The 26,694-nt window shown below is 40.5% G+C and overlaps 1 protein-coding gene across 1 annotated transcript; it reads left to right on the top strand.

The window, feature by feature from the left end:
* The first annotated feature begins 1,060 nt into the window (after positions 1 to 1,060).
* LOC117465123 (uncharacterized) lies at positions 1,061 to 26,178 on the top strand. Its single transcript, XM_034108032.1, has 16 exons — positions 1,061 to 1,112; positions 8,375 to 8,428; positions 8,501 to 8,677; positions 8,807 to 8,958; positions 9,070 to 9,159; positions 9,802 to 9,868; positions 10,392 to 10,555; positions 12,622 to 12,724; positions 12,807 to 12,836; positions 12,924 to 13,100; positions 13,525 to 13,670; positions 13,761 to 13,850; positions 14,442 to 14,489; positions 14,594 to 14,657; positions 14,741 to 14,904; positions 25,545 to 26,178. Exons 1-16 carry the CDS (start codon positions 1,061 to 1,063, stop codon positions 25,707 to 25,709), a joined length of 1,743 nt encoding a protein of 580 aa, XP_033963923.1. The 3' UTR covers positions 25,710 to 26,178.
* Positions 26,179 to 26,694: the final 516 nt, after the last annotated feature.

The raw sequence follows: 26,694 nt of genomic DNA, 5'->3' as shown, positions 1-26,694 counted from the left end.
TGTCAGTTTTCAGGACAACATAAGAATTAAAAGCTTATAGACGGCTGTGTCCTTTGTATATAAAGTGGTGTATCCTTTATCTTTATCTGTACGTTAATGTTTTATTGTTGCTTGCCGGCTCGATTTAAGGGATTAGAAATCAAAACAGTTCCTTTAACAGGAATCAAATGGATTATTTGAAGTTCATGCTGCATTACAGGGTCCAAGGTTATGATAATGAATTTACTGATTAAAAGTTATGCTTTGAATTAAACTAGGGCTTTGTTTTGTTGCCTAGGTTAAGGTTGAATTAGCGTCAACTTCATATTATTACCATTGTGGTGCTTTGGTACAGGAGCAGGGTCATTCAGGTTTAACCTTGCTGAGTACATCCCCCGCATTAACCACCTCATGGTACACCTGTATTTTGAGTGCAGTGTCCTTAAAACAAACTTATACTCATGTTACGTCTCCCCTATACTGGTTTAGTGTTACGCAGTGTCCCCCCCTCCCATTGCATTGTCTGCAACTCTATAGGACGCTCTCACCTTCTCCTCACTGAAGAGCTTGTTTGGAAAAGGACACATGTTTTTATTGTGACACCTCAATCTAACTATCTGATTTAATCCTTGGGGACTTCAGGCTTGGACAGCAAGGTTAGAGGATTTGTCAAATTTTAAACGATTACATTTTCAGCATGAATTCAGGATTTATTCTTTGATTCCACATTATATGGCATCACAAACCTCCTGCTGCCTGCCTTTGGGATGCAGTGGGAAGACTTGAGTTTATACCGTGTCTTATTTAAATTGGATTTCATGGGACTCTTTGAGTAGGACTTGCTTCAACACATTCAACATCCTTTCAGTAATGCATGTTGTATGACGTATGTTGATGTTTCAATGTCCAGTTGCTGCAAAAACGCAGAATTCATATTGATATATTTTGATACATTTCGCATACAGTAGGTATGTTAGTACAGACATAGCTTTGTCTCAAAACGTGTTTACTTCATGCTGTTAATAGACATTGTGAAATGGCTATAAAACCCATGCAGACCTTGTTACCTTTCCTCCTGAAGATGCATTTGTCCGCCCTTCTGCTGTGCCTGAGTTTGGGGGCTTTGGTAAAATGTGGTGAGTAAAAAGCTTACATTTCTACTAAATGTAAATATTTCTGTTTAAGAGCTTTGTCCATTTGTACTTCATGTGGTATCATCTTTAATGAGGATTACAGTGCAGGACGCAATATAATTTGGATGTCAAGGACCTTTTAAAAAAAATTCTAAACAGAGATTTGGAGACATATGTAGAGCAATCTTATGCATCCAAGATTGTGAATAAAGAGCATTATCTTAAGCTGTCTATCATACATACTGCATGACCTACACATAGGCGACTCGTGAGGCTCAGGTTTGGGAAGGCTAAATAACTTTTTTTTTTACCTGACGCTGCCCGCCTCCGGCGTCTATAGAAAAGAGATCAACTCAATGAAAGCACCGCCTGCTGACCAATCAGAGCTCAGTGTGCGGAGTTTAAGTATCAAGTCATATTACAGGATAAAGGAAATAGAGTTTAAACTGCCGTAGCCTATGCCTATGCAGAGAAGACGCCGACGTGTCGCACTTATCATTCATATCACATCATCAATCAGATCATCGATCATATAATATCACAATATTTCCTTATCTGAGTCAGCTTCTCGAGCCGTATCTGGCCGTGCAACACTTACATTGTCACATATACTGTATGCAGAAGTATTATTTTAAGCAACACATTACGTTGACGAAACACTCAAATGTAATTAAAGTCAGATTCACTCGTGTCTGGGGCAGTGATCATAAAACTGTTGTACGCATTCAAACCTATAATTCAAACACTCTGTAGATTATTTATTTTTTAACCAGTTGTTATTCACCTTGCAGGTGTAACTATGTGGCTTGTATCCTGGATTATATGTTTAAGTCATGGATGTTTAAAGTTCATATTTGTCTAATATTAGTTTACTTTTCATTAATGAAGTATGACGCTGCGCTGTCAATGTCCCTGTTTGTGATTGGTCAAATGTAGCTAACCCCGCCCCTTTCACGTGAACGCGCTCTCAGCTGGAGAGAGAAACACTGGCTTGATTTACCGAATTGATAACCAGCGTCGTCGGACCGCTTAGCGAGATCTCATTTGTTAGAGTTAGTTAAGATAACTCAAACATATCCAGGGTCTGTTGAACTGACTTCGTTCGTACAGGGCACAGGTAGCTGCATAGCAGCGCGAATGTCAAATACACAAACATTATAGGCTACATTATATATTTTTATTTTACCAGGATGCAGTGACACACATATTTGGGAAGGCCCCACCGCCCCTGCCTACACAAGGTGTCTTGGCCTAGGCCCTAGATAGTGTTGGGAAAACGTGGATCCGGAATCTCCATTTATTTTAAAAATAATTGTTACCCTTTTTTTCTTGTTGGACTTAAAATGTATAGTAACTGTAAAATATACATTTACCCTCTGAAGCGTTAAGTGTAAATAAGCATAACATAGCATAAAAGGATGCATGAAGGTCTGGTATTGGGAATTATTATTATTATTATGATCATTAAGTATAATTAATTACGTAATGATTATTTAAACGATTTCTGAACCTGCTCTTTAGATGGATTTATTGATTTTGATTGATTTTAAAGGGCAAGCATACATCCAGAATGATTACAAGAAGAGGGCTATGCATTAAAATATATATATATTAGATTATACCAGGGGCGTTGCTTGTATCTACTAAGATCGGAGGCTTAGCCCAGACAACAATTGAATTAGAACATTGTGGTATCTTACCTTGTGTTATTATTACATGTTATTGCATTTGTCCAGCAGGGGGCAAACTCACTCTTGGTATTAAAAGAGCCTGTTGTATACGTTCCCATGAGGAAGTCCCGGAAGCATGTTACCAAAGTAAACCAGTTAAATCTACTCTTACGTTGTGGACATACAATTATTGATCACAAGATACAACATATTATTGGCGACGAGGATTAAGAAGAAGATTAAGACAAGGATCAAGACGGGATCAAAGAGGACATGCCGAACGGACTGGTTAGCACCTTACATGCAGGTTTGGGTTGTTAGCGGCAGCTAGCTCAAATTATTAGCAACGTCTGCGGGTGGAGGAGAGGATTCATTGACACACAATGGCAATGATTGGCACGCTGGCACCTCTTGATGCAAAACATCAGAAGTGGAAGAATACTGTGAGGTATTGGAACAGTTTTTTGAGGCTAATGAAATTTATAATGGAGACAGACAAAGAGCCATATTAATAAGTGTTGTGGGATCATCAACATACAGCCTTATGAAAAACCTCCTCAGTCCGGATAAGCCCAAGGATAAGACTTACACACAATTTGTGGAGCTGCTAAAAAATCACTTTGACCCAAAGCCTAGTGAAATTGTGCAAAGGTACACAAAGGTACAAAGTTGACTCCCGCAACCGTGAGCCCAATGAGTCAGTAATGGAATACGTGGCTGAGCTGTGTCGGTTAGCGCAGGATTTCTATGGAGTCAGATTTGGGTCAATATTCTAGCGCGCAAAACAAGCTACTCACGAGTGTAAAATGTGCTTTTACACGCGCATGAAATGACCCTCGCGCGCAGATTAAACCCCCGCGAGCGGCTATGCAGACAGCCCTCTTGCTCGATCGCGGGAGTGTCAGCCTCACTTGCTCGCGGAGTCTGTCTATGTGCGTGTGAAAAGTTTCTGACACTTTGGGGCGGAGCCACTGGACTTTGATTGACAGCTGCAAGGAAGCCCGGAGTTACCAGGTTTGATACATGCCTGAACTACCAAGAGCCGAGGAGTGACAGCTGCAAGATCAGTTGGACGAGACTGAATGGTAAAGTTGTACATACAAAACTATTATATTCTTAAGTGTAGCGCATAGCCGCGTGCAGGGGTCATTTCATGCGCGTGTAAAAGCACATTTTCCACTCGTGAGTAGCTTGTTTTGCGCGCTAGAATATTGAATCTGAATATATATATATATTGAATACCCAAATCTGACTCCATAATTGCAACTATGGTAACATTTTGCAGCAGAGGTTGAGAGACAGGATCGTCTGTGGAATAAATGAAGATCGGATTCAGAGACGACTCTTATCAGAAGCAGATTTAACATTTGAAAAAGCATTGTCAATTGCTCTGGCGTCAGAGACTGCAAATACAAATGCACAGGAGATACAAAACCAAGGGGCCACAGCTAAATGCTTCAAAATGGATACAAATCCACAGGAGGCTTATGCACACAGAGAACCTACCAAAGAGTGTTACAGATGCAAGGGAACCAAGCATGAAGCAGCAGACTGTAAGTTTAAACAAGAGAAATGTCATGCATGTGGTAAACTAGGACACATTGCCAGAGCTTGTCGTAGTAGATCTACACAGCAACAATGGAGACCCAAAGAGAGAAAGGAGGCAAACCACATATCACCGTTCTCATAAAGTACAAGAGCAACAGAGCCAAAGTGATCGCTCAGAAGAAGATACATTCTTTCTGAATAAGATGAGGTTCAGATTGGGACGCATGAGTGAAGTGCACCTGAGACGAGTAGACCCATACATGGTTGAAGTGAAGCTGGATAGTAGGTTTGTTAACTTTGAGATAGACACTGGCTGTAGTCTCACAATAATGAATGAACAGACATTCCAAAGACTATGGACACACACAAAAAGTCCATGTTTGAGACCAACCAAAATCCACATCGAGTCTTATACAGGTGACCCTGTTAATGTAGTCGGAGCTGCCATTGTTAGAGTGAAATACAAACATCAAAGGCGGTACCTGCCCCTCATTGTGGTTAAAGGGGACGGCCCCAGCCTGCTGGGAAGAGGCTGGCTGGAGGAAATACATCTGAGTTGGAAAGAAATCAAGCTCAGACACAAATCCCGAGTCCTGAAACACCTGAAGACAGAGGACATATCGCTGCAGCAAGTACTGAGCAAACATGAAAATGTCTTCAAAGAGGAGCTTGGCACACTGAAAGGTATGAAAGCTACCATCCATGTAAAGGCTGATTCAGTCCCTCGTTTCTTCCGTCCAAGGTCTGTCCCGTATGCCATGCGCACCAAAGTAGATGAAGAAATAGACAGATTGTTGAAAGAAGGAGTAATCTCACCTGTTAAACATGCAGAATGGGCAGCACCAGTGGTTCCAATACTGAAGCCTGTTGGGACAGTAAGGCTATGTGGAGACTACAAGCTCACTGTAAATACAGTTTCCTCACTTGAACAATACCCCATACCCCGAATGGAAGATCTGTTTGCAGCACTGACAGGAGGAAAACAGTTCACAAAGTTGGACATGAGTCATGCATACCAGCAAATACTCATGGGTGATGAATCAAATAAATACTTAACAGTGAATATGCACAGAGGCTTATTCACATACAACAGACTGCCTTTTGGAGTAGCATCAGCCCCAGCTATATTTCAGAGGACAATGGAAGGTCTCCTGCGAGGCATTCCTTTCGTGGCAGTGTATTTAGATGACATCCTGGTGAGCGGTGTGGATGAGGAAGACCATCTGCAGAACCTCGAAACAGTGTTGGCAAAGCTGGAGGAGGCAGGATTGTGTCTGAGAAGGAGCAAGTGCACTTTCCTGGAAGAGGAAGTGGAATATCTGGGACATCGAGTGGACGCACAGGGACTTCACCCTGTGGAAAAGAAAGTCAAAGCCATCATGGAGGCTCCCAACCCCACAAATGTTACTGAACTCAAGTCGTACTTAGGTTTGCTAAATTACTATAACACATTTCTGCCAAACTTAGCTACACTATTGGCACCATTGCATGAGCTCCTGCGACAAGATGTGCGATGGACATGGTAAAAGAAACAGGAAGAGGCTTTTAAAAAATCAAAGGCCCTGTTAAACTCAGCAGAAGTATTGGTGCATTACTCTGCTGACCGAGCGTTAATTATGTCATGTGATGCGTCACCTTACGGGGTGGGCGCTGTTTTATCACACGTAATGGACGATGGAACTGAACGTCCTTTGGGGTTCATGTCGCGTACCCTAGCGCCTGCTGAAAAGAATTACTCACAGCTAGACAAAGAAGGCTTAGCAGTTATATTAAGTACTTGTATGGTCGAACTTTCACCACCTATACAGATCACAAGCCACTGATCTCTCTCTTCAACGAAAAGAAATCCATTCCACAGATGGGTTCCCCTAGAGTTCAGAGATGGGCGGTGCACCTGAGTGCCTATGAGTATCACATTGTGTACAAACCAGGAAAGAACAACGCTAATGCGGACGCATTAAGCAGACAGTATCTTCTTCAGCAGACTGTCGGAAGATGTGCGAGAGAGTGAGACCGCAGAACAAGTGCTCATGATTGATCTTCTGGAAGACACACTCGTGGACACAGCCAAAATAAAACACTGGACAGCTAAGGATGTAATATTGTCTCAAGTTCATGGTTATGTCCTGTCGGGATGGCCTTCAGTGACTGAGGCTCCTCTCAAGCCGTATCATCAGAGGAGAGAGGAACTGAGTGTGAGGGATGGCTGCGTGATCTGGGGAGCCAGAGTCATCGTACCAAACAAAGGCAGGAAAAGATATTGAAAGTACTGCACCAAACACATTCCGGCATGTCAAATATGAAAGGTCTGGCTAGATCTTATGTATGATGGCCGGGGATGGACCAGGATGTAGAAAAGGAAGTGCAGTCTTGTGAGGAGTGCCAAAAGCACCACAAGTCACCACCATCAGCACCATTACATCCCTGGGAGTGGCCGGAGTCTCCCTGGACGAAAATTCATGTGGACTATGCAGGTCCTTTCCTGGGAGAGATGTTTCTACTGATAGTGGATGCTCACTCAAAATGGATGGATATGTATCCAGTGAAGTCAGCTACATCACAGGTGACCATTGAAAAGCTACGTTAGAGTTTCAGTGTTTTTGGACTGCCAACAATGTTGGTGTCAGACAACGGAACCTGTTTTACAAGTGCTGAATTTGAGAATTTCGTGAAACAAAATGGCATCCGCCATGTGAGGTCAGCACCGTTTCACCCGTCTTCTAATGGGCTGGCAGAGAGGGTGGTCCAAACCTTCAAAGGGGGGATGAAAAAGATGAAAGGTGAAACATTGCAAACTAGACTGTCAAGGTTTCTGTTCAGTTACCGCATCACACCTCACGCGACCACAGGCCTGTCGCCTGCAGAGTTGATGATGTCAAGGAGACTCAGATCTGCACTTGACCTGCTCCTGCCAGATGTGAAAACAAGAGTGCAGCAAAAACAACTAAAACAGAAACAGTCCCATGACACAAACAGGAAACTGAGAAGTTTCTCACCTGGGGATAACGTTTTCATCAGAAACTACTCTTATGGACCTAAATGGATCCCTGCGGTCATCGACAGCTCATCAGGTCCAGTGTCATATACAGTGATCATTGGAAGTGGTCAAGTCGTGAAGCGGCATGTGGATCAAGTAAGAGGCAGATTGACAGACACTGTGTCCTTAGAGCCGGTGCTGGACTCCAACAGAGATACTGTGGTTCCAGTGACAATCGAGCAAGAAGGACCTCCTGCAAGTGAGCCAGTGATTCTGTGTACTCCGGTCCCGCCGGACTTGCCTGCTACACCCGTGGTGAGATGATCAGCGCGCAAGAGACAGCCACCTGTATGCCTGAAAGACTTTGTTAAATAGATCAAGAGCAGCATAGTTCTCTGTTCTCACTTTAAGGACATTTTTAGAATGTTAATCTTTGAAAGTGAAATGATTTATGTCAGTACCTCGAAATGTTGTGTAACGGGAGTATGTTATACCCCCACCTTCGGGAAGTATTGTTAGCTTAAAGGGGGGGGAAATGTAGTATTTTACCTTGTGTTATTGTATTTGTCCAGCAGGGGGAAAACTCACTCTTGGTATTAAAAGAGCCTATACATTCCCACGAGGAAGTCCCGGAAGCATGTTACCAAAGTAAACCAGTTAAATCTACTCTTACGTTGTGGACATACAATTATTGATCACAAGATACAACAAAAATAAAAAATGTTTCGACTATCCAAAGAACACACCATATTAAATGTAAATAATGAATTAAAAGTCTCTACATTAGACCAATCTACTACCCAAACAGAAAGTAATGGACAAAGGTTACTATATAAAAAGTGTACAAATGTAGTCAATATCTTATCCATGTGATCATGTTTTGAGTGGGGGATCGTCCCCATATCCTCAATGTCATTTAAAGCAATAATAATAGTCCAAAAATAATGTGTAATTGCATGGTTTAAAGCCACCACTGTGTTCAGGTCCAAGTTACAATATAACTCAGCAATGTTTGATTACAAAATGCTTACAAAGCCTTTTCGGTCAGCCTTCTACAGTTTTCGCAGTACATATTATTTCTGTTTCAGCTACTGGAAGCGATTGGTGCTATACCAACTGCGGTAAGTACGAAAAATGTCTCTCCTATTGATTTACTATTAGTTTGTGATATTAAGACCACCTCTAACTTTCAGATGACACCCCGTCCACATGGAAAAACCTCCATGGGGCTTCCTGTGGAGGAAAAAGGCAGTCTCCGATAGATATAGACACCAACAATGTTCATGCGGACCCCCACCTGCTTAACTTTAACTTTATCAACTTCTCTTCTAAGCATGTCATCAAGTCCATAATAAACAATGGACACACAGGTACACAAACTGAGACTGAAGGGCTTTTCTATACTACACTCATTGTTTGGGACAGAGGTCTGGAATTTGTACATGATCTTTAAAATGTGCGTAACTTCAGTATATGCTTAACACATCCTTTATCTTTAGTGAAATTGAAATTGCACGATGGGAAAGTTGAGGTGAGCGGAGGTGGACTAAATGATGCATATTCAACAATTCAGCTTCACTTTCACTGGGGCGACACAGAACATCACCCAGGTTCAGAGCACAAGATTGACGGACAAAGATATCTAATGGAGGTAGTATTGTTCGGCATTCACCATAGAAAACATGCATCTTCTTGTTTTTTAAACTGCGCACTTTGTGACTTTTCTTTTGACTTCACACCCTTCTATTCTAATCTTTTGCAGATGCACATAGTCAGTATGATGAAAGGTCTAACTATGCAGCAGGCCACGGAGAAATCAGAGGGAATTGCAGCGATGGCGTTTTTCATAAAGGTATGTCCTACACGTTAAGTTATCGTAAAGTGGTATAATTGCTAACTGTTGAAATCACATTATGCTTTAAAAACGCCACAAAAATGCTAAACTTTTATTGCAGGATTTCAGGTTGCTCAATTCCAATTGCACAAAGCAGAAACCTCTTGGTCTAAACCAAGATATATATATATATATATACATATGTATGTATAGCCTATACATATTTTGATATTTATATATACAGTCTATGGTCTAAACTAGTGAAGCCACATTTGAAGTATGTTAAACCCGCATTCTTTCCAATGGCCAGCAGAGGGCAACTCAGATTGTAGTCAGATTGTATAAAAATCTACGAGAAAATACCAAAATTACCCTAAAATGTTAACTGATTAAGATTACACGGCATTTTCCGGTTTAAGTTTTTAAGAGATCTTTTACCATTGAAAATGTATTACAGTACTTTGGTCGCCTAAAATGGTCTTGTTCATTCTTCGGTTATACTCAACTTCTTTTAGGCAGTCAATGGGTTGTGCTATGGGAACTTGAACCTTTTTTAAATGTATGCATCAACTCTAACACTGACAACCCCTATAGGCCAGATAACTAGACTAGAAAAAAGAGCTAACATTTCATGTGTAATATGATGTCCTCCACCTAAAGGCAACAGAAGATGGAGATGTGTCGCCAACATGGAGTAACCTCACATCCTACCTGACAAATGTCATGGGTACGTTTTCTTCCCTTGTGTTGTTATCGCAAGTGAGAATATTGTGGTTTCTCTACATCCCTGGCATGGTCTGAATGTACAAACCTTGACATTTCAAGGTTTGTGCTTTTTTTAAACAACCATTCAAATAATTGTCAACCCATGCTTGAAATATTTATATATATATAATATAATATAATATAATATATATATATATATATATATATATAAATATATTTGAACAAATCCTGCAAATTAAATTTTCACAACTATCTTTAATGTCGTCTTTTGTATTGTATTGATACAAAAATAAATAATCATGCTTACTGTTGTACTTGAACTGGTTGGTGTTGTCCTTGAACTGTACTTTACAATTGTAAGGTCAAGTTAGAGTTGTTTTTAAAACCATTAATCTTTTTTTGTTACATCGTCAGATAATGCAATTTTTTTTTATAAATATCATTTTATGGCACCACACCAAGGACACTGTTGGAGCATTTAAATCCACATGACAGCCTTTTTTGTTTCAAACATCTTTCCCCAGACACCGAGTTTGATATGGAACATGACATCTCTATCGATGACCTGATTAAAGATGTGGACCTCACAAAGTTCTACCGTTACATGGGCTCGCTGACCACCCCAAACTGCAGCGAAGCGGTCGTGTGGACAGTCTTTCATGAGCCAATCATCATCCACAAAACTCTGGTGAGTTGCCAGCGGAGGAGAGCGATAAACGGAAGTAATACAATGTCAAAAGTGGGTGTGGAAGATGTCAGCAGGTTCAGCTGTCTTCTGACTTTTGTAAGAAATCCTGGATGGGAAGGGTTTCATATCTGTGTTCTGGATACGAACAACATTTAATTAAAAAAAAGTGACCTATTGCAAGTGGAGTCACATGCAACCTGTTACATCATTGACCACCCATATATGCAGGGCAACTTCACCAGACTGCATGGTGCCGGGATATACAGGTGCATGTGAGAGTCCTGTGAGATAATCAGGTTTGTTTTATCGGTTTGGTCTAACTCCAAGTAAATAGCTGCAGACGGCGTGACAGAAAAACAGATCGTTGAGTCACATGTTCAGAATGACGCACAATCTTTCTTTTCATTAGATCTACCTGACAGGCCCTCTGCAGATAAACAGGTGCACATGTCACATAGTCAGGTGACACAGCAGGTGCGTGACTCTTTGACCCAAGTTGCACGCATACCAGTCTGTTTTGAAGAGATGATGATCGGCAAAATTATCTCAAAGATCGCGTGAAGTGCAACCATTCTTTTTAACAACAAATCAGATTTATATCCTTCATAAAAGTATTAATTTGAACACTGTTTACTGCCTTATAATTTAAAGGTGTAGTCTAAAACATGTATATTTATGAAGTGGAACTAAATAGCCTTCAAGTGCAAAAAATGTCCATCCTTTTACGTACATTATAAGTCAGGTTTTGAAACGCTCTATAGATATAACGTTGAATTACTTTAATCATCATTTATCTATGTTCTTTTGTGGATGCAGCATTATGTTTTAAGTATAATGCATAATCTTCTGTTTACAGGTGAAAGGGAGAACTACCTAATAAATAGCTATGATAATATCTATTTTGGGGCCCATTTTATTCTCTTTATACCTTCTCCCTCTTGGACTAATTTTTAGAAAACATGGCGTTTCCACCACCTTTATGCGGACGACTCCCAAATATACCTACCCCTAAAAAAAAACACCAGCTCTCTGATGCCCCTGGTTGACTGTCTTAATGACATACTGTAAAGGCCTGGATGGCGCTAAACTTTTTAAACATAAATGAGAGCAAAACGGAGGTCATTATATTTGGACCAAATGGTGATGTCCCTTCCGTTGACCTGGGTTCCCTGCAACCGTATGCAAAACCCATGGTCACAAATCTGGGCGTCAAAATCGACAGTGCTTTTACATTGGATAAACAGATAAACTCTGTGGTTAAGTCCAGTTCTTATCACTTGAGGCTCCTGTCCAAAATTAAACCGGTTTTATCTATTATTGTAATATTTTATTATAATGTTATGTTTGCTGTGAAGCACTTCGGTAAACTCTCTGTTTTTAATATGCGCTATAAATAAAGTGGATTGGATTGGAATGGATGAAACCGTTTGTGGCTCCAGGGCAGAGCACTTGCAACGCCTCATAAATCACCTCATAAATCACCTCATAAATCACCTCAAGGGAAATTAATTGATGTGGCATCCAGGGTTGAACCCATGCTTAACAATGACACAATGTTGGGGTGTGGATTTAAAAGGATATGATCTTACATAATCTGCGGTGTGTGGCAAGTAACATGTCATGTCATCTGCTCTTCATCTCTGTTTGAGGCGAGCGGCTCGGGCACTTTAGCCTCGAGTTTCTGACCAAAACTGTTGGTGGAGAAACTGAATTGGGTAATGAAGGCACCAGGTTTTGATAAGACATAATGACATATTTTACTCCATCAGTGTTTTATGAGTATCAAATTAGTTTCATTTTAAACCATCTTATTTGAATAAGGAACAAACAAGTAAAATCACATGATTAATGCAAGTTGGTGTGAGAAGACACAGCCGAATACCAGTGTCATCAAAGACAAGGTCGTCATGACCTGATCCGAGGGAGTGTTTAAACTTTACACCCACAGTGGGTGTCTTTGCCATTATTTATCACACCTTTGGAATTCGCCTTCTTCATTGTGGCTGGCCTGCTGGCTCACGCTCCATGCAGTCTCTTTATTTATGTTTATTTTGTGCTGTTGTTAGATTCAGAAGTTCCCCGAAAAGGCAGGGTTCAGAAATGTTTATCGACCTACACAAGCTCTTAATGGACGGCAGGTGTTGGCTTCCCCTGCAACTCCTTTACCCAGTGAGTGGTAAAATTAAACACATATAAGACCCATAATATCTAAGACTGACATATTCAACATGACTGTTCTTCTATTCTTCAGGTCATCCATGGTGCTATCATGATCACTGTGGTATGTAGGGGCAAATGTACAAATGTGATGAGTGGACAGCTTTAAAGTGATAATGCTGCTACAGAACTTGTTCCCCTTGAATTCCAGAGTACACGCAGTCTGAGTGGAGCCGCCTGCCCAACGCCTACTGCGCCGGGAAAAGCCAGTCACCCATCAACATTGCGAAAAGCAGCGCCGTGAAGGAGGAGAAACTCGGTGCTTTCCACTTTGAAAAGTTTGACGACAAACATGTCATCGAGAAAATCATTAACACAGGCCACACAGGTTTGTTCACCCTTATTATTGGCTGTTTCTGTGGACATTTATGGAATCTAGACACAAAAGAAGGACTTTTATTTATTTTAATCATCCCAAAGCGTATCTAAAACTTTAGTTACTTCTATCTCAAGAGGGTTATAGCTGCAACCATTAATACAAGTATTTATCAAGATACAACCATTTAGATGACTGGTTAATGGTTTAAGATAAATATAGATGATAATAGGGCAACTTTAAGGTGCTATTTTTACAATTTCATTTCACCTAACAAATCAAGTCCCTTTGCCTGTCATCGAAATAATTTCATTATTTGACAAAATAGTGTCAAGAATACAAACAATTCAAAAAATTGTTAGTTAAATAGGAAAAACACATTTAAGTCTGTGAAAACATGTAACACTTTCTACATGTGTTCTCATTTGACTCCCAGTGAAGTGCATACTGAAGGAGGGTGTGGAGGTCTCAGGTGGAGGTTTGGGACACGTCTTCTCCACCCTTCAGTTGCACTTCCATTGGGGCGCGCATGACTCTGAAGGCTCTGAGCACACAGTGGATTCAAAGAGATACCCAATGGAGGTCAGGCTTTTAAACGTTATTGCATTGAAGTGTGTTCTTATAGATTGAGCTTTTGCCTGTTTTCTATTGATGAATTGTGTCTTTATCCAGATGCACATAGTGAACAAGAGGAAAGATTTAACTCTCGAAAAGGCACTACAAACTACTGATGGTCTGGCTGTGCTTGGATTCTTTATTGAGGTAACTTAAGCGCATTACACTTCTTATGTCCAAATCCATACTTTACAAACTCTGTATCTGCTAGTATTTTCATAATGGAAAAGTTACAAAACTATACTCAAAGTTATGCATACTATTCATACAAAAGAAAACCAGTTTTATGTTCTGACACCCTTTATAGACAGCCTCCAGCAATATAATGCACTACGGAAATGTGGGAAAAATGTGGTGGTGAGAAATATTTGAACAAGATAAGAATCCTTTAGAAAACAAAAGAGAGCTCAAGGACGCCGTGCTAATTGAGCTGTCAATCAAAAGTTATTTCACTAACTGAAACATATCCGCATCGCAAACAAGAATGTCACTATCTCTACCTGCTCGCATTTAAAGCATATACCTGCACAGATGTCATGATCCACACCCTATAAAAATACAAAATAAACCCTTATTTGTGTCAATATGAACTGCAAAATAAATCTACTTTGTGTTATCAGTTCTACCGTTGGTTCCCAGTTCATGTTATTGTTGGGAGTAATGCTTTATTTTCTCTTGTGTCTACATTTGACATTGAGAAAAGCCAGTTACACAACAGACTAACCTGCTTGTTTCCAGGCCACAAGCGCAAAGGAAAAAAGCCGCAGCAGTTCAGAACAAGGCGCGGTAAGAGATGGAAGCTTTCAGCAGATTGTGCTACTGTGGTCCAATTAGCTACTTCTGATGAAATGTTCCTTATTTATTCACCATGTTTTTCTCTGCACACACAGTCCTTATCTGATATGGACGCCTTGAAAAAACTCACCAGCTATCTTTCAGCTATTAAAAACATCAGTGAGTGCACACCTGTTTTGTTGGCATACATTACGTAAAATACAAGTGGCACTACATCTTGGGCATTTTGGTTTTCAATGCAGGTTCAGAAGTTAACGTCACCGAAGAGATCTCCATTGACGACTTGCTTGGCAGTGTGAACAGAGAGTCATACTATCGCTACAACGGCTCCTTGACCACGCCTTCCTGTAATCAAGCTGTGGTCTGGACCGTGTTTAAAGAGTCCATCAAGTTGGACGAAACCCTGGTACGTAGGGCCTAGGGGTGGGCGATACTGAAAAATATATTATCACGATATTTTTCAAGCAGTATCACGATAGACGATATATATCACGATATTTTTTCATGTCGGTTATTATGGTTATTTTTCAAGTTACTTAACAGTACAAGCACCTACAAGGTAACAGAAACTACAACAAAAAGGAGTAACAGACCAAAATAGTATTTCAAGCTGGTTTTATTTCTGAAATGAATCCCCGAATGAACAATTCAACATTTTGATACAGTTTCTCAGTATAAAAATGAACTTTCTGAGCTAGCACTAGCACTGACTAGCGTGTCAAACAACTCGGACTGAACTACCAACACGAAAGCAGAGGTGCGCTGACATTGTGAAATCGATCGGGCTTGATATATGGTGAAATTAAAATCAGTAGGTGAGGCTGGGGGAGCGGGAGGGGAAGAGGCTCTCCGTCCGCTGTCATAGCCCCGCCGCGCACGGAGAGCCTCTTCCCCTCCCGCTCCCCCAGCCGTTCAAATTCAGTTTTGGACAGTCTGCCGTGGTTCCATCCCATTTCAACTGCTGTTCGAGGCTCAGCGTAACCCTCGGAGCACACTCTCCAATCACAGAGCTTGAGGACTATCACGGGGTTTGTCAAACAGAGCACATGGTGTAGTCCAAACGATAGCTGGGGATTCTGGGTAGTGTAGTGTCTTCGGCCATCCTTTACTCCGAAAAAATATTTGTTTCTCCGAATCGAAGGGGAAAAATACAAAAGCATTGCACACAATTTAAACTAATCAATGTTATGTAATTAACAAGGATAGTCTGGTGTTTTTTAGTCGATGATTAGTGCAGATATCACTGTAAAATCAATCGACAGTAAGAGGAATACTTACTTCCGGGTGTACAATTCTCCGTTATTCAATGAGAATGGACGCTCACATTGCCTTTAAGGGCAGCTGACACAAAAGAATGCCGTGCTTCCATGAGCGTCAAATCCTGCCGCAGATGGGAATACATTGCAATCAGTTGAAAGCTATTTGCGTCCCTTTATGAAGCTGAAGGAGCCTAGGAGCGTCACAACTGCACGCCACCACACTGACCAAACGTCGCTCCTGGACGATTATGGAGTGAGAGTGTGTTGGCTAACCCTAACCCTAGCCGGACAGGGGATCGTGTCCGTCTCTGTGGCATCAGGCTTGATCGCCGTTCAAATGACAGTTTTAATTATCTCAATGGGAATGGTAAGCGTTTCATATGCAAATACAATAAAAATATAAGCCAACAGAATCAACCAAGACAATAAATGAAGTGCAATACTGTCTGAATCCTGACTAGACAGCTTTAGAGCATGTCTTTCACATCAGTTTTTTTTTTTCAAGTTTTTTATTTTTTATTTTATCACGATAGATACGATATCTCTGAAAAAGCATATCGTGGAGACCTAATATCGTCACGACGATATATATCGTCATATCGCCCACCCCTACTGGTACGTGCTACTCACCATCAGCTGAATATAAAGGTTGCTACTTTGTACTTCTACCCCACTACAATTCAGAGGTAAATCTTGTACTTTTACATTTATTTTGCACTTAGTTACTACATATTTGGAATAATGATGTGAAATATAACCAACACTTAAATCAGACTTTAGTTACACCTGGAGTAAATTCACAAGCTACGCTGCGCAAAGTGATTAAAACTAGCTACATCTTTACAAGCTTTGATAACACTTGCATCAATATCTATAATCAAAACATAACATATATAATATTCTAAAATGGACCAATCTGCATTATGACTACTTTTACTTTTGGTACATTAAGTGTATTTTGATGCCGATAGTTTTTCACTTTTAGTTGAGTAACCCTTTGTATGAAGTACAAGTTCTGACTACTTCTCCCACCGCTGGGCATATGTGGTGGAATATAACTGAAGCTGACAATTGAGCGGCCCGACCAAGCAAGGAGGCAGAGGCAGAACGTCCAAAAAGATAACCCGGCGTGGGCATTTATTAAAAACATGGGCACAAAGTTCACCGCCTCAATCTGCGGTTCTCCTTTCACCTATCCTTCAGCCACAAGGATCTCACACACACACCCAGCCCTCTCAACAGACAGGGCAACAGAGCCTAAATACACAGACTCCAATCATCACAACAAGACACAGGTGAGGGGGGAGGAGACTACACAGGACACCAGGTGCACACAATCATCAGCCACAGACAACCTATACTGTGCAATCACGCCAACAAAGTGCCATATCAGCCGGCCTGAAGCCGTCAGTCCATAGTGACGAAGCCACCTTCGCCACAATAACTTTGCATAAAAACATAATAGCAATAATCCATGAAACAGTACTCAACCATAATTCTTATCCCCAGAACTAAAAATGAATCTTCAGATTTATATATGGTCTGTTTTTATGTATCAACAGGGTTTCTAACACCATTAACATTTAGCAGAAGTATAAAATGAGATTCAAATAGTTTCTGTAATGGCAGTGGGGTTCCTCAACGTCACAAGATAAGAATGACTAATGTTCTTCGGGGACGTCAACACACTCTCACTCCCTAAGCGTCCAATAGCGACGTTTGGTCAGTGTCCATGGCGTCCAATTTTGACGCTCCTAGTCTCCTTCAGCGTCATAAAGGGACGCAAATAGCTTTCAACTGATTGCAATGTATTCCCATCTGCGTCGGGATTTGACGCTCATGGAAGCACGGCATTCGTTTATGCCGGCTGCCCTTAAAGGCAATGTGAGCATCCATTCCCATTGGATAACGGAGAATTTTACACCCGGAAGTAAGTACTCCTCTTACTGTCGATTGATTTTACAGTGATATCTGCACTACTCATCGACTAAAAAACACCAGATTATCCTTGTTAATTACACAACATTGATTGGTTTAAATTGTGTGCAATGCTTTTGTATTTTTCCCCTTCAATTCGGAGAAACAAATATGTTTTCTGAGTAAAGGATGGCAGAAGACACTACACTACCCAGAATCCCCAGCTATCGTTTGGCCTACACCATGTGCTCTGTTTGACAAACCCCGTTTTTTTCACCATTCATTCCGATGGCTGGCGCCTATGTCACGTGATCTTCAAATTTCTCCCTGCAGAAAAAGAAAACATGGCCGAAATTCGTTTTATTCTGGGTGTAAAATGCCTATTTTAAAGTTAGTTTGGCCATTAAAATGCGTTTTGATGTCATTTGATGCGAGAAATATGAGTTGTTATTTCAGATTATGTGTGCAGTGGATGTACATGATCTTTAGTTTGCTAGTTATTACGAAGATTACTTCAGGAAATCGCGACGTTTTCATTGTTACCAAGGTGGTTGCTAGGGACGCTGCTATCGATATTATTTCTGTTATGTTGTGTAACTGTTTAATGGTGTTATCTTTATTGCTACCCCCTTCCCCGTCAATGTATAGTGTTGGTCCACAGCCTAAACATATTAGTTTAACAAAATCCGAATCTAAAGATAGCCTACGTTATTTCCCCCCTGTGCAATTCCAGTCTCACATCTCAGAGCACATCGTCATTAACAAATACCGGAAACAGACCAAAATAATAATAATACCTTATTCCGAGTGTGCTTGCTTTTCTCTTTGAAAGTCATCACATAACGGCATTGTAATACACGGTTCGGCTGCGTTACATATTACATATCTGCCGTAGTTCTGTATTTATAGAGCCCTGATGAGAAGACAAACATGAGGAACTGAAAACGTGACGTGGATCATAAATATATCAGCCATTAAACAACATCTTACATTTCTTTTCACACAATACGTCTCCTTGCAGTATCAACACTAATTCGGCTCACTTTTATATTTGATCCAATTGGTAGATAGGCTGTATTTACACCATAAAGGTGCACAGCTGATATCAAGGGACACCTGGTGGTTAAAGCATGTTATTGAATTTCAATATTTTTATTATTAGATATTAATACGATCCCTATAAAGTATATTCATTACTCGTTATTCTCTACTAATTGTTAATTAAAGACTGTATGTAATGACTATTTTGCACATCCCGTTCAAGATTTCAAGATTTTCTAAGGTTTATTGACATATCATATAGGCCTACACAACTGTGGTGTAGTTCTGCACTGAATGAAAAACTTGGGTTGCAGGTTCCTCAATAGTGCATTACAAGAGATCTATCAATATTTGTGCATACCTCCAGCAATGTTAACTATGTTGAAGCACTTATTTTAACTGATATTATACATAATGTATTACTCTTATAAGATGTATGTAGATATTTCCTCTCCGGCCTTGTCAGGTATTGAACAATCAATAAATAAAGAACACAGAATTGTTGAATATAAAACACAGAATTTATGTGATTATACTAAATGATTTTCAAATAAACACAACTGCATATTTAACTGTTACACATGCTGATGTAACGCAAATGTTCCAACTTGGGATCAATAAAGTATATCTTATCTTAAGCTGATCGATGGCTACTGCCATATTTGCAAAATGTGCCTCTGAACCTTGACAAGTGCATGTTTCAGACTTATCAATTAATGTAATGTAATGTTATCACAGGGGTCACACACATAAGACCAGCTGTTAAATAAAGCTCTTCTGACCTTAGCTGGCATGTGGGTATATATATTAATACTGCCCATATTGGGCACAAGCAATTTTCACCCATTTATTAATTATATGTTTTAAATGTGAGTGTTTCCTGTCCCCTAAACCTCCAGGGATGTACACAGTTTAATACTGGCAACTTCTTATTATGGGAAATACGAAAACGTCTTGTTAAACCCCGAGCCTGTTTTTCAGGTTTCAGGCTCGAAAATGACATTCCCAGAACAAATGACTGGCACTTCACTTCTAAAAGGTTTATATGAATAATTGTTGTTATCAAAGCAAGGTTACATCTGTGAGTTGGATGTAGAAGTGTCAGAATCAATATAGATGTTTCTGTGTCAGAGTAAATTCAGATGGAACATAGCAAAAAAATGTAAATTCCTGTCTCCGCCTAAAGAAAACCCATTACTTATAGTGAAGACCAACCTTGAATGATGGGTTAGTAGCCTAAAAGCTTTAGGAATCCAAATGATAACATATAATAAGTACCCTGTATCAAGATTGAGGCAAAACAAGTGACATTTGACCTTTTTAGAGAGGTTTATGAAAATAAAGTCCAGGCGGAATAAGCTTTGGGCACATTTGGGCCCATTTGGGCCCATCAGTGCCATTTGACCTTTTTCAGATACCAGACTATAAAAAGCATTGTATTACATTGAATAATCACTATAGGTATTCATTCCATTAAAAAAAAAAAAATTAAAAAAATGTAAATAAAAAAAAAGATTCTTAAAAAAATATTAAAAATATTTGTGTGAGTGTGTATAAAAAAAATCAGGGTCCCCGTCGGCGGGGACCTTCGGGCTTAACAGGTTAAAACTACAACTCCCAGTAGAGACGTGCCTTAGAGAACATGTTGCGAAACAGAATAGCCAGCATGTGTAGTTCTGGGGACGGGGTGGGGGAGGGGGGACGCGGTGGACCCGTTCAAATCCAGTTTTGGACAGTCTGCCGTGGTTCCATCCCATTTCAAGTGCTGTTCGAGGCTCGGTAACCCTCGGAGCACACTCTCCAATCACAGAGCTTGAGGACTATCACGGGGTTTGTCAAGAGCACATGGTCTAGTCCAAACCATAGCTGGGGATTCTGGGTAGTGTAGTGTCTTCTGCCATCCTTTACTCCTGGGAATGGACGCTCACATTACCTTTAAGGGCAGCCGACATAAACGAATGCCGTGCTTCCATGAGCGTCAAATCTCGACGCAGATGGGAATACATTGCAATCAGTTGAAAGCTATTTGCGTCCCTTTATGACGCTGAAGGAGCCTAGGAGCGTCACAATTGGACGCCACGGACACTGACCAAACGTCGCTATTGGACGCTTAGGGAGTGAGAGTGTGTTGGGGACGTAGATAATAATGAAATGCATTGTTGTGAGGATTCTCTGATGTGACAAAACAAAGAAGCTAATCAAATTGTCACATCTGTTACGCACATTATAACATGACTGGAAACTAAACAAACACTGATTAATAATAATAATAATATATAATATTTTTATAGCGCCTTTCAGGAAACCCAAGGTCGCTTTACAAGTCGGGTAGGGGGGGGGGAGTAGGGGAATTTTTTTTTTAAATTAAATAGTTTAAAACTCAGATGTAGTTTAGGTTTAGTTTACTATTTCTTATTTCTCACACAAATAAGGCTTGAGGTGCTCTATGTTCTTATTGTCAACAAATCCCAAAGTCCTTCCCAATCCATTTTGGCACTACCTAGATTTTCCAAGTATTCAAATGTTGCCCGAATTGAATGTGCTCAATCGAGCAACAAGATGACAAGAGCACCAGTCAAACCTTTAATGGCAGCTAACGTGATGATAAGATGGCATTCGAGTTTAGTTTAGTAAGGCAGTGAGATAATACTGTAGATGTAGTGTGGTCGTCCTTAAAGGTGGGGTAGGTAAGTTTCAGAAACCGGCTGGAGTGCACTAAAATTTGAAAGTACACAGCCGAAAAGAATCCGCCCCTTCCTTCCACCTCCTCCAACACACATGAACGCGCAATGCATCAGGGATTCATATTCTGACACTCTTTACCCAAACAGTTCTGAACGCCATCACTCAAAGGCCAGTCAGTGTTTAATTTGAAATCCAATGGTGTGAAATCTACAACAATATAACATATTAGTATTCTTTGTACAGTAGCCTACCAGTCAAAAGTTTGGACACACCTTCTCATTCAATGTTTTTTGTTTATTTAAAGTTGTTTCTACTTTTTAGATTAATACTGAAGACATCACAACTATAAAATAACACATGGAATTATCTAGTAAACAAAAAAAGTGTTACAGGACAGGATTTTTACAGGATTTTTATTTTAGACTCTTCAAAGTAGCCCCCTTTTGCCTTGATGACAGTTTTGCACACTCTTGGCTTCTCTCAGTCAGCTTCATAAGGTCGACACCTTGAATAGTTTTCAATTAACACGTGTGCCTTGTCAAGAGTCCATTTGTGGAATTACTTGCCTTCTTTATGTGTCTCAGACCATCAGTTGTGTTGTGCAGAGGCAGAGGTTAGTGCACAGTGGATAGCCCTATTGGACTACTGTTGTAATCCATATTATGGCAAGAACCACTCAACTCAGGCCCCGGCCACACGAGGACGAAAACGGCTAAACGCATAGGATTAACGCAAACGCAATCGCAAAAAAGCTTCCGTCCACACGCAATATTCACCGGATAGTGTCTGTCCACACGAGACCGCTCCGTTTAGCTCCAACCGCTGGAGAAGCTGCAGTACATATGCAGGAGCCTGTACGTGGCGCTGTAACTTCCTCCACAAAAGCAGCGAAGAAGCATGGTTGTCATGGTTGCCCCCGCGGTGGGGGCCGAGGGAACCGGGCAGAGTTTTTCGCCAGTCAACGTGTATTAAAGTCTAAATCTTCCGGGACAAAATTATAAAAGTGCCGGTCAAAGGTCTTCTTTGTTATTTATTGAGCTTTAAAACAAATGAATAACGACTCTATAATCTAATAATAAAATACACGGAGCCTCTCTTTTTCCTCCCTCTCTTCGGACAGCGTCAGTGTCTGTCTCATGCAGCAGGTGATCCAGTAATGAGTAGGGTTGGTTATCGTTTGAATTTCCACGATTCTGATTCTGATTCCGATTCTACTTTTCGATTCCGGTTCTTAACGGTTCTCAATTCCGATTCTTTGAGGGGCAGGGTAAAAAAATGATACATGCTTCTTCCACCAAAAAAATTACATTTATTCGAGAAACTTTTACACAGGTTAGTTTACAGTAATATTCACATTAATCAGTCTGTTTATATTCACTGCTATGTAATTGTAACCTGAGAACCACTGAAGCTACAACAGTGCAACAGTCCAACTTTTAAAGGAAACCCACCCCCCATTTAAAAACAGTTCTTGTTGAGAAAAACAAGCATATCTGCCTTCTCAGGCATAGCCTACCGGGAAGAAATGTTTGAACATTTTGAAGTAAAATGCTTCAATCTGGTGCACTTTAAGCAGAATTACTAGAGACTAGATCTAGGGGGTACAACTCTAAACACCCATATGAAAAAGATCGGTTTACATTTTAATAATCAAATAAGTATGTGAACATAACCAGTAACCTACCATAGCCAATAACAAATATGTAACTTGTTTTATTTTTGTTGTTCATTCATATCCTATTTTACTATTTTATTTATGCATATTTTTTTATCTCTCCAGTTTAAAACGATATGTCTGGTTTACTGTCCTATAGTATACATTGGAATGATTTCAAACCTGTTTTATCCCAATAATTATAAAGGAATGCCTTGGAAATATGTGTTTACATAAATTGTGATCAAAACGTTTGAGACCCACTGAGATAACTTAGACTAAAGTGAACTATCTAAACACTCAGAGTCCTTTACCTCACTGAGCTGAAGTTATCAGCCTCAGTCTGACTGGAGAGGACTCTCCCTCCACATCATTGTAGAAACATCTTCTTCTTCCGTTAGAGCAGCTAGCACCAGATGCTAATAACAACAGCGCCCTCCCTTTCTCCCTCGCTCACTCGCACTTTGGCTGTGAGCTGCGGGTGCCAGATAAGCCAACATCCCCCATTTTCATCACTTACAGCGCCCATCGTACAGGGCGAAGGAAAAGTAACCGGGGTGAAAAAGGGTGTTACATTTACTTAATTATGAATGTTGTTACATCAAGGCCGAAAATTAGGATGAGCACCAATGGTCCAAACTTTTTTTTCCCCTCCCAGAGCTGTCAGCGCAGCGCCTCCACAGATCTGGCGCCCTAGGCGAACATCTATAACGACAGTGTGACGGGCCGGCCCTGGTCTCAGGTTACACCGTAGGAAGTGTAGGTACAACCAGCGCCATATAGATATATCTATCTATATGGCGCTGGGTACAACGCTACATTTCCCGCCCCTTCGCAGTCATACAGTAGGCTACGGAGAGCGGTGAGAAACATTTCCTCAGGCATCGAAAAGCAGAACCGAAATTCACATGTCTAAATGATGCCGTTGGAATCGAAATGTTGGAACCGGTTCTCGGTACCCAACCCTAGTAATGAGTGACCCGGCTGATAGTAAAAATAAACATATTTATAACTAGTGTAGGTAGTTTGAGAGGTGTCTCCGTCCTGTCAGATTAGACTTCACTCGCGTTTATGTCCATATCGAGAGAAAGATAAATAATCTGAATTCAGTGTGCAGTTTACTTTGACGCGGGGGTGAGCAGCAGAGGTGGGGAGAGGCGGGGCTATTGCCTCATCATTATCAGAAAATGATCATATAGGGCGTACACACGGAGCCGTTGGACCCCCCAGAGCGTTGCGTATGCCGTTCTATCCACCTTGGGACCCGTTATCGTTTCCTCAGTCGTTTAGTGCCATATTCGGTCGTCCTCGTGTGGCCGAACGGTCTATATGACACTAAACAGTAACGCAAACGACCGTTTTCGTCCTCGTGTGGCCCGGGGCCTCAGTAAAGAGAAACGACCGTCCATCATCACGTTAACAAATTAAGGTCAGTCAATCCGGAACATTTCAAGAACTTTGAATGTATCCTCAAGTGCAGTCGCAAAAAACCATCAAACGCTATGATGAAACTGGCTCTCATGAGGACCGTCCCGGGAAAGGAAGACCAAGAGACACCTCTGTTGCAGAGGATAAAAGTGTTACCAGCCTCAGAAACCTCAAATTAAATCACCTCAGATCAGAGCCCATATCAATTATCACAGAGCTCAAGTAGCAGACAATCTCAGCATCCATAGTTCAGAGGAGACTGCGTGATTCAGGCCTTCATGGTCAAATTCCTGCAAAGAAGCCACTACTGAGGATGAACAACAAGAAGAAGAGAATTGTTTGGGCCAAGAAACACAAGGATTGGACATTAGACATTGGAAATCTGTACTTTGGTCTGATGAGTCAACATTTGTTTTTGAGATGCAGGGAGGGTGATCGAATTTACTTGCACTATTTTTTTCTGTTTTATTGTGTTGCACTGTTGGAGGAGCCTGTGACCTAAGATTTTCATCGTCATAACTACACTGTAGCTATGTACGTATGACCAATAAAAGCCTTGAACCTTGAATGGTTCCCACCGTGAAGCCTGGAGGAGGAAGTGTGATGGTGTGGGGGAGCTTTGCTGGTGACACTGTTGGTGATTTATTCAAAATGCAAGGCACATTTTACCAGCATGTCTACCACAGCATTCTGCAGCAGCATGCCATCCCATCTAGTTTGCGCCTACTGGGACAATCATTTGTTTTTCAACAAGACAATGACCTCAGACCTCCAGGCTATGTGACGGCTATTTGACTAAGTGCTGCATCAGAGGACCTGGCATCCTCAATCACCCAACCTGAACACAATTGAGATGGTTTGGGATCAGTTGGACCACAGAGTGAATGAAAAGCAGCCAACAAGTGCAGTGTTTCCCCTAGGTTTACTGCTTTGGGGGGGGGTAGCCAACTTTAGTATTTTATTTGACAGACGGGAAGCCAGTGTAAAGTCTTAAAACTGAAATGATGTGATCCACCTTTACAGTAGCTAAATCAAAGTTAACACTTTCCTTTCCCTCACCAGATGATGATGTTTCCGAATGAGACAGGATATCACAACGTGTTTCGGTGTGCGCAGGGTCTTCACGGCAGGACCGTCTACACCACGGCAGCCGCAGCCAGAGCCCCCGTCTCCATCTCACTGCTGCTTGTGTGTCTCTGCGCCTTTCACTTTAGATTACATTTCTGATAAGTTTTACTAATTGGAGCTTCTGTAGAGCCAAATATTGTAATGATTATCAGTCCCTTCAGATTGTCCTTTTAATAATTGTTAGCCAAACACCTCAAATAGTGTTCAATCAGTGATTTTTATAGGCTACCTTAACAGTGCAATTATATCATCTTTTAATCAAGAATACAAAAAATAAGCCTCTCTAGATAAGTACATGACCTGGGTAGCACTTGATTTAATCATCACCATATGTTTTGTCAAAACATGACATCATTTATAAAACGCAATAATAATTCAGCCTTGGGTAGTAATCGAAGACTTTTGTTGATTATCCTAAACAACTTATATAACCTTACAGAATATTCATAAAGATACAAATCATTTAAGTGTGTGTTTGGTTGACAGTCTGACTCTAAAAGCAGTGATCATACTTTGATTGACAGGAACTGTTCTTGTCTGACTAACTGAATCTAATCCTTTAGTTTTTTATTATTATTATATTAGTGTGAGTTTGTTTTGTTGCTTTGATCAGTTATGAATGAACTGTATTATTAATTTAAGAATAATTAATGTCAAGCAATAAAAAGGAATCAATTAGCAATGCTACTATTTGAGCGTGAAATCCTTTCTTGACTTGTTTCACATACTGTTATGCGGGATAAGAGTAAATGCAGTATCTCATGTGAATTAAGCTACCCACATAATGTGTTGTTGCGCAGTGCATTAGCAAATACAATAGATTTGTAAATGTAATTCTTTTTAGGTGATAGTGAAGATTTTAAACAGTATATTTGTCAAAGGTTAAGACTTTTAATCAAGGCAAGCTGATCAAGAGCACGGCACCTTGTGAATTGATTTCAAGGGATCAAAAAAATATTTGCTGATCACATTTTATACTTTCAATCTTAAAGTTATTAGCTGGCTATATTGGAGTAAAAATAAATAACATTTGCTTTTGTAGTGTAGTGGTGTAGAAGTATAAAGCAGAAGGATATGGAAATAG

Source organism: Pseudochaenichthys georgianus, chromosome 19 (genome assembly GCF_902827115.2).
Source record: "Pseudochaenichthys georgianus chromosome 19, fPseGeo1.2, whole genome shotgun sequence".
Lineage (NCBI taxonomy): Eukaryota > Metazoa > Chordata > Actinopteri > Perciformes > Channichthyidae > Pseudochaenichthys > Pseudochaenichthys georgianus.
Note: the sequence above shows the minus strand (reverse complement) of the source record. Positions and strands in the feature narration are given on the sequence as shown.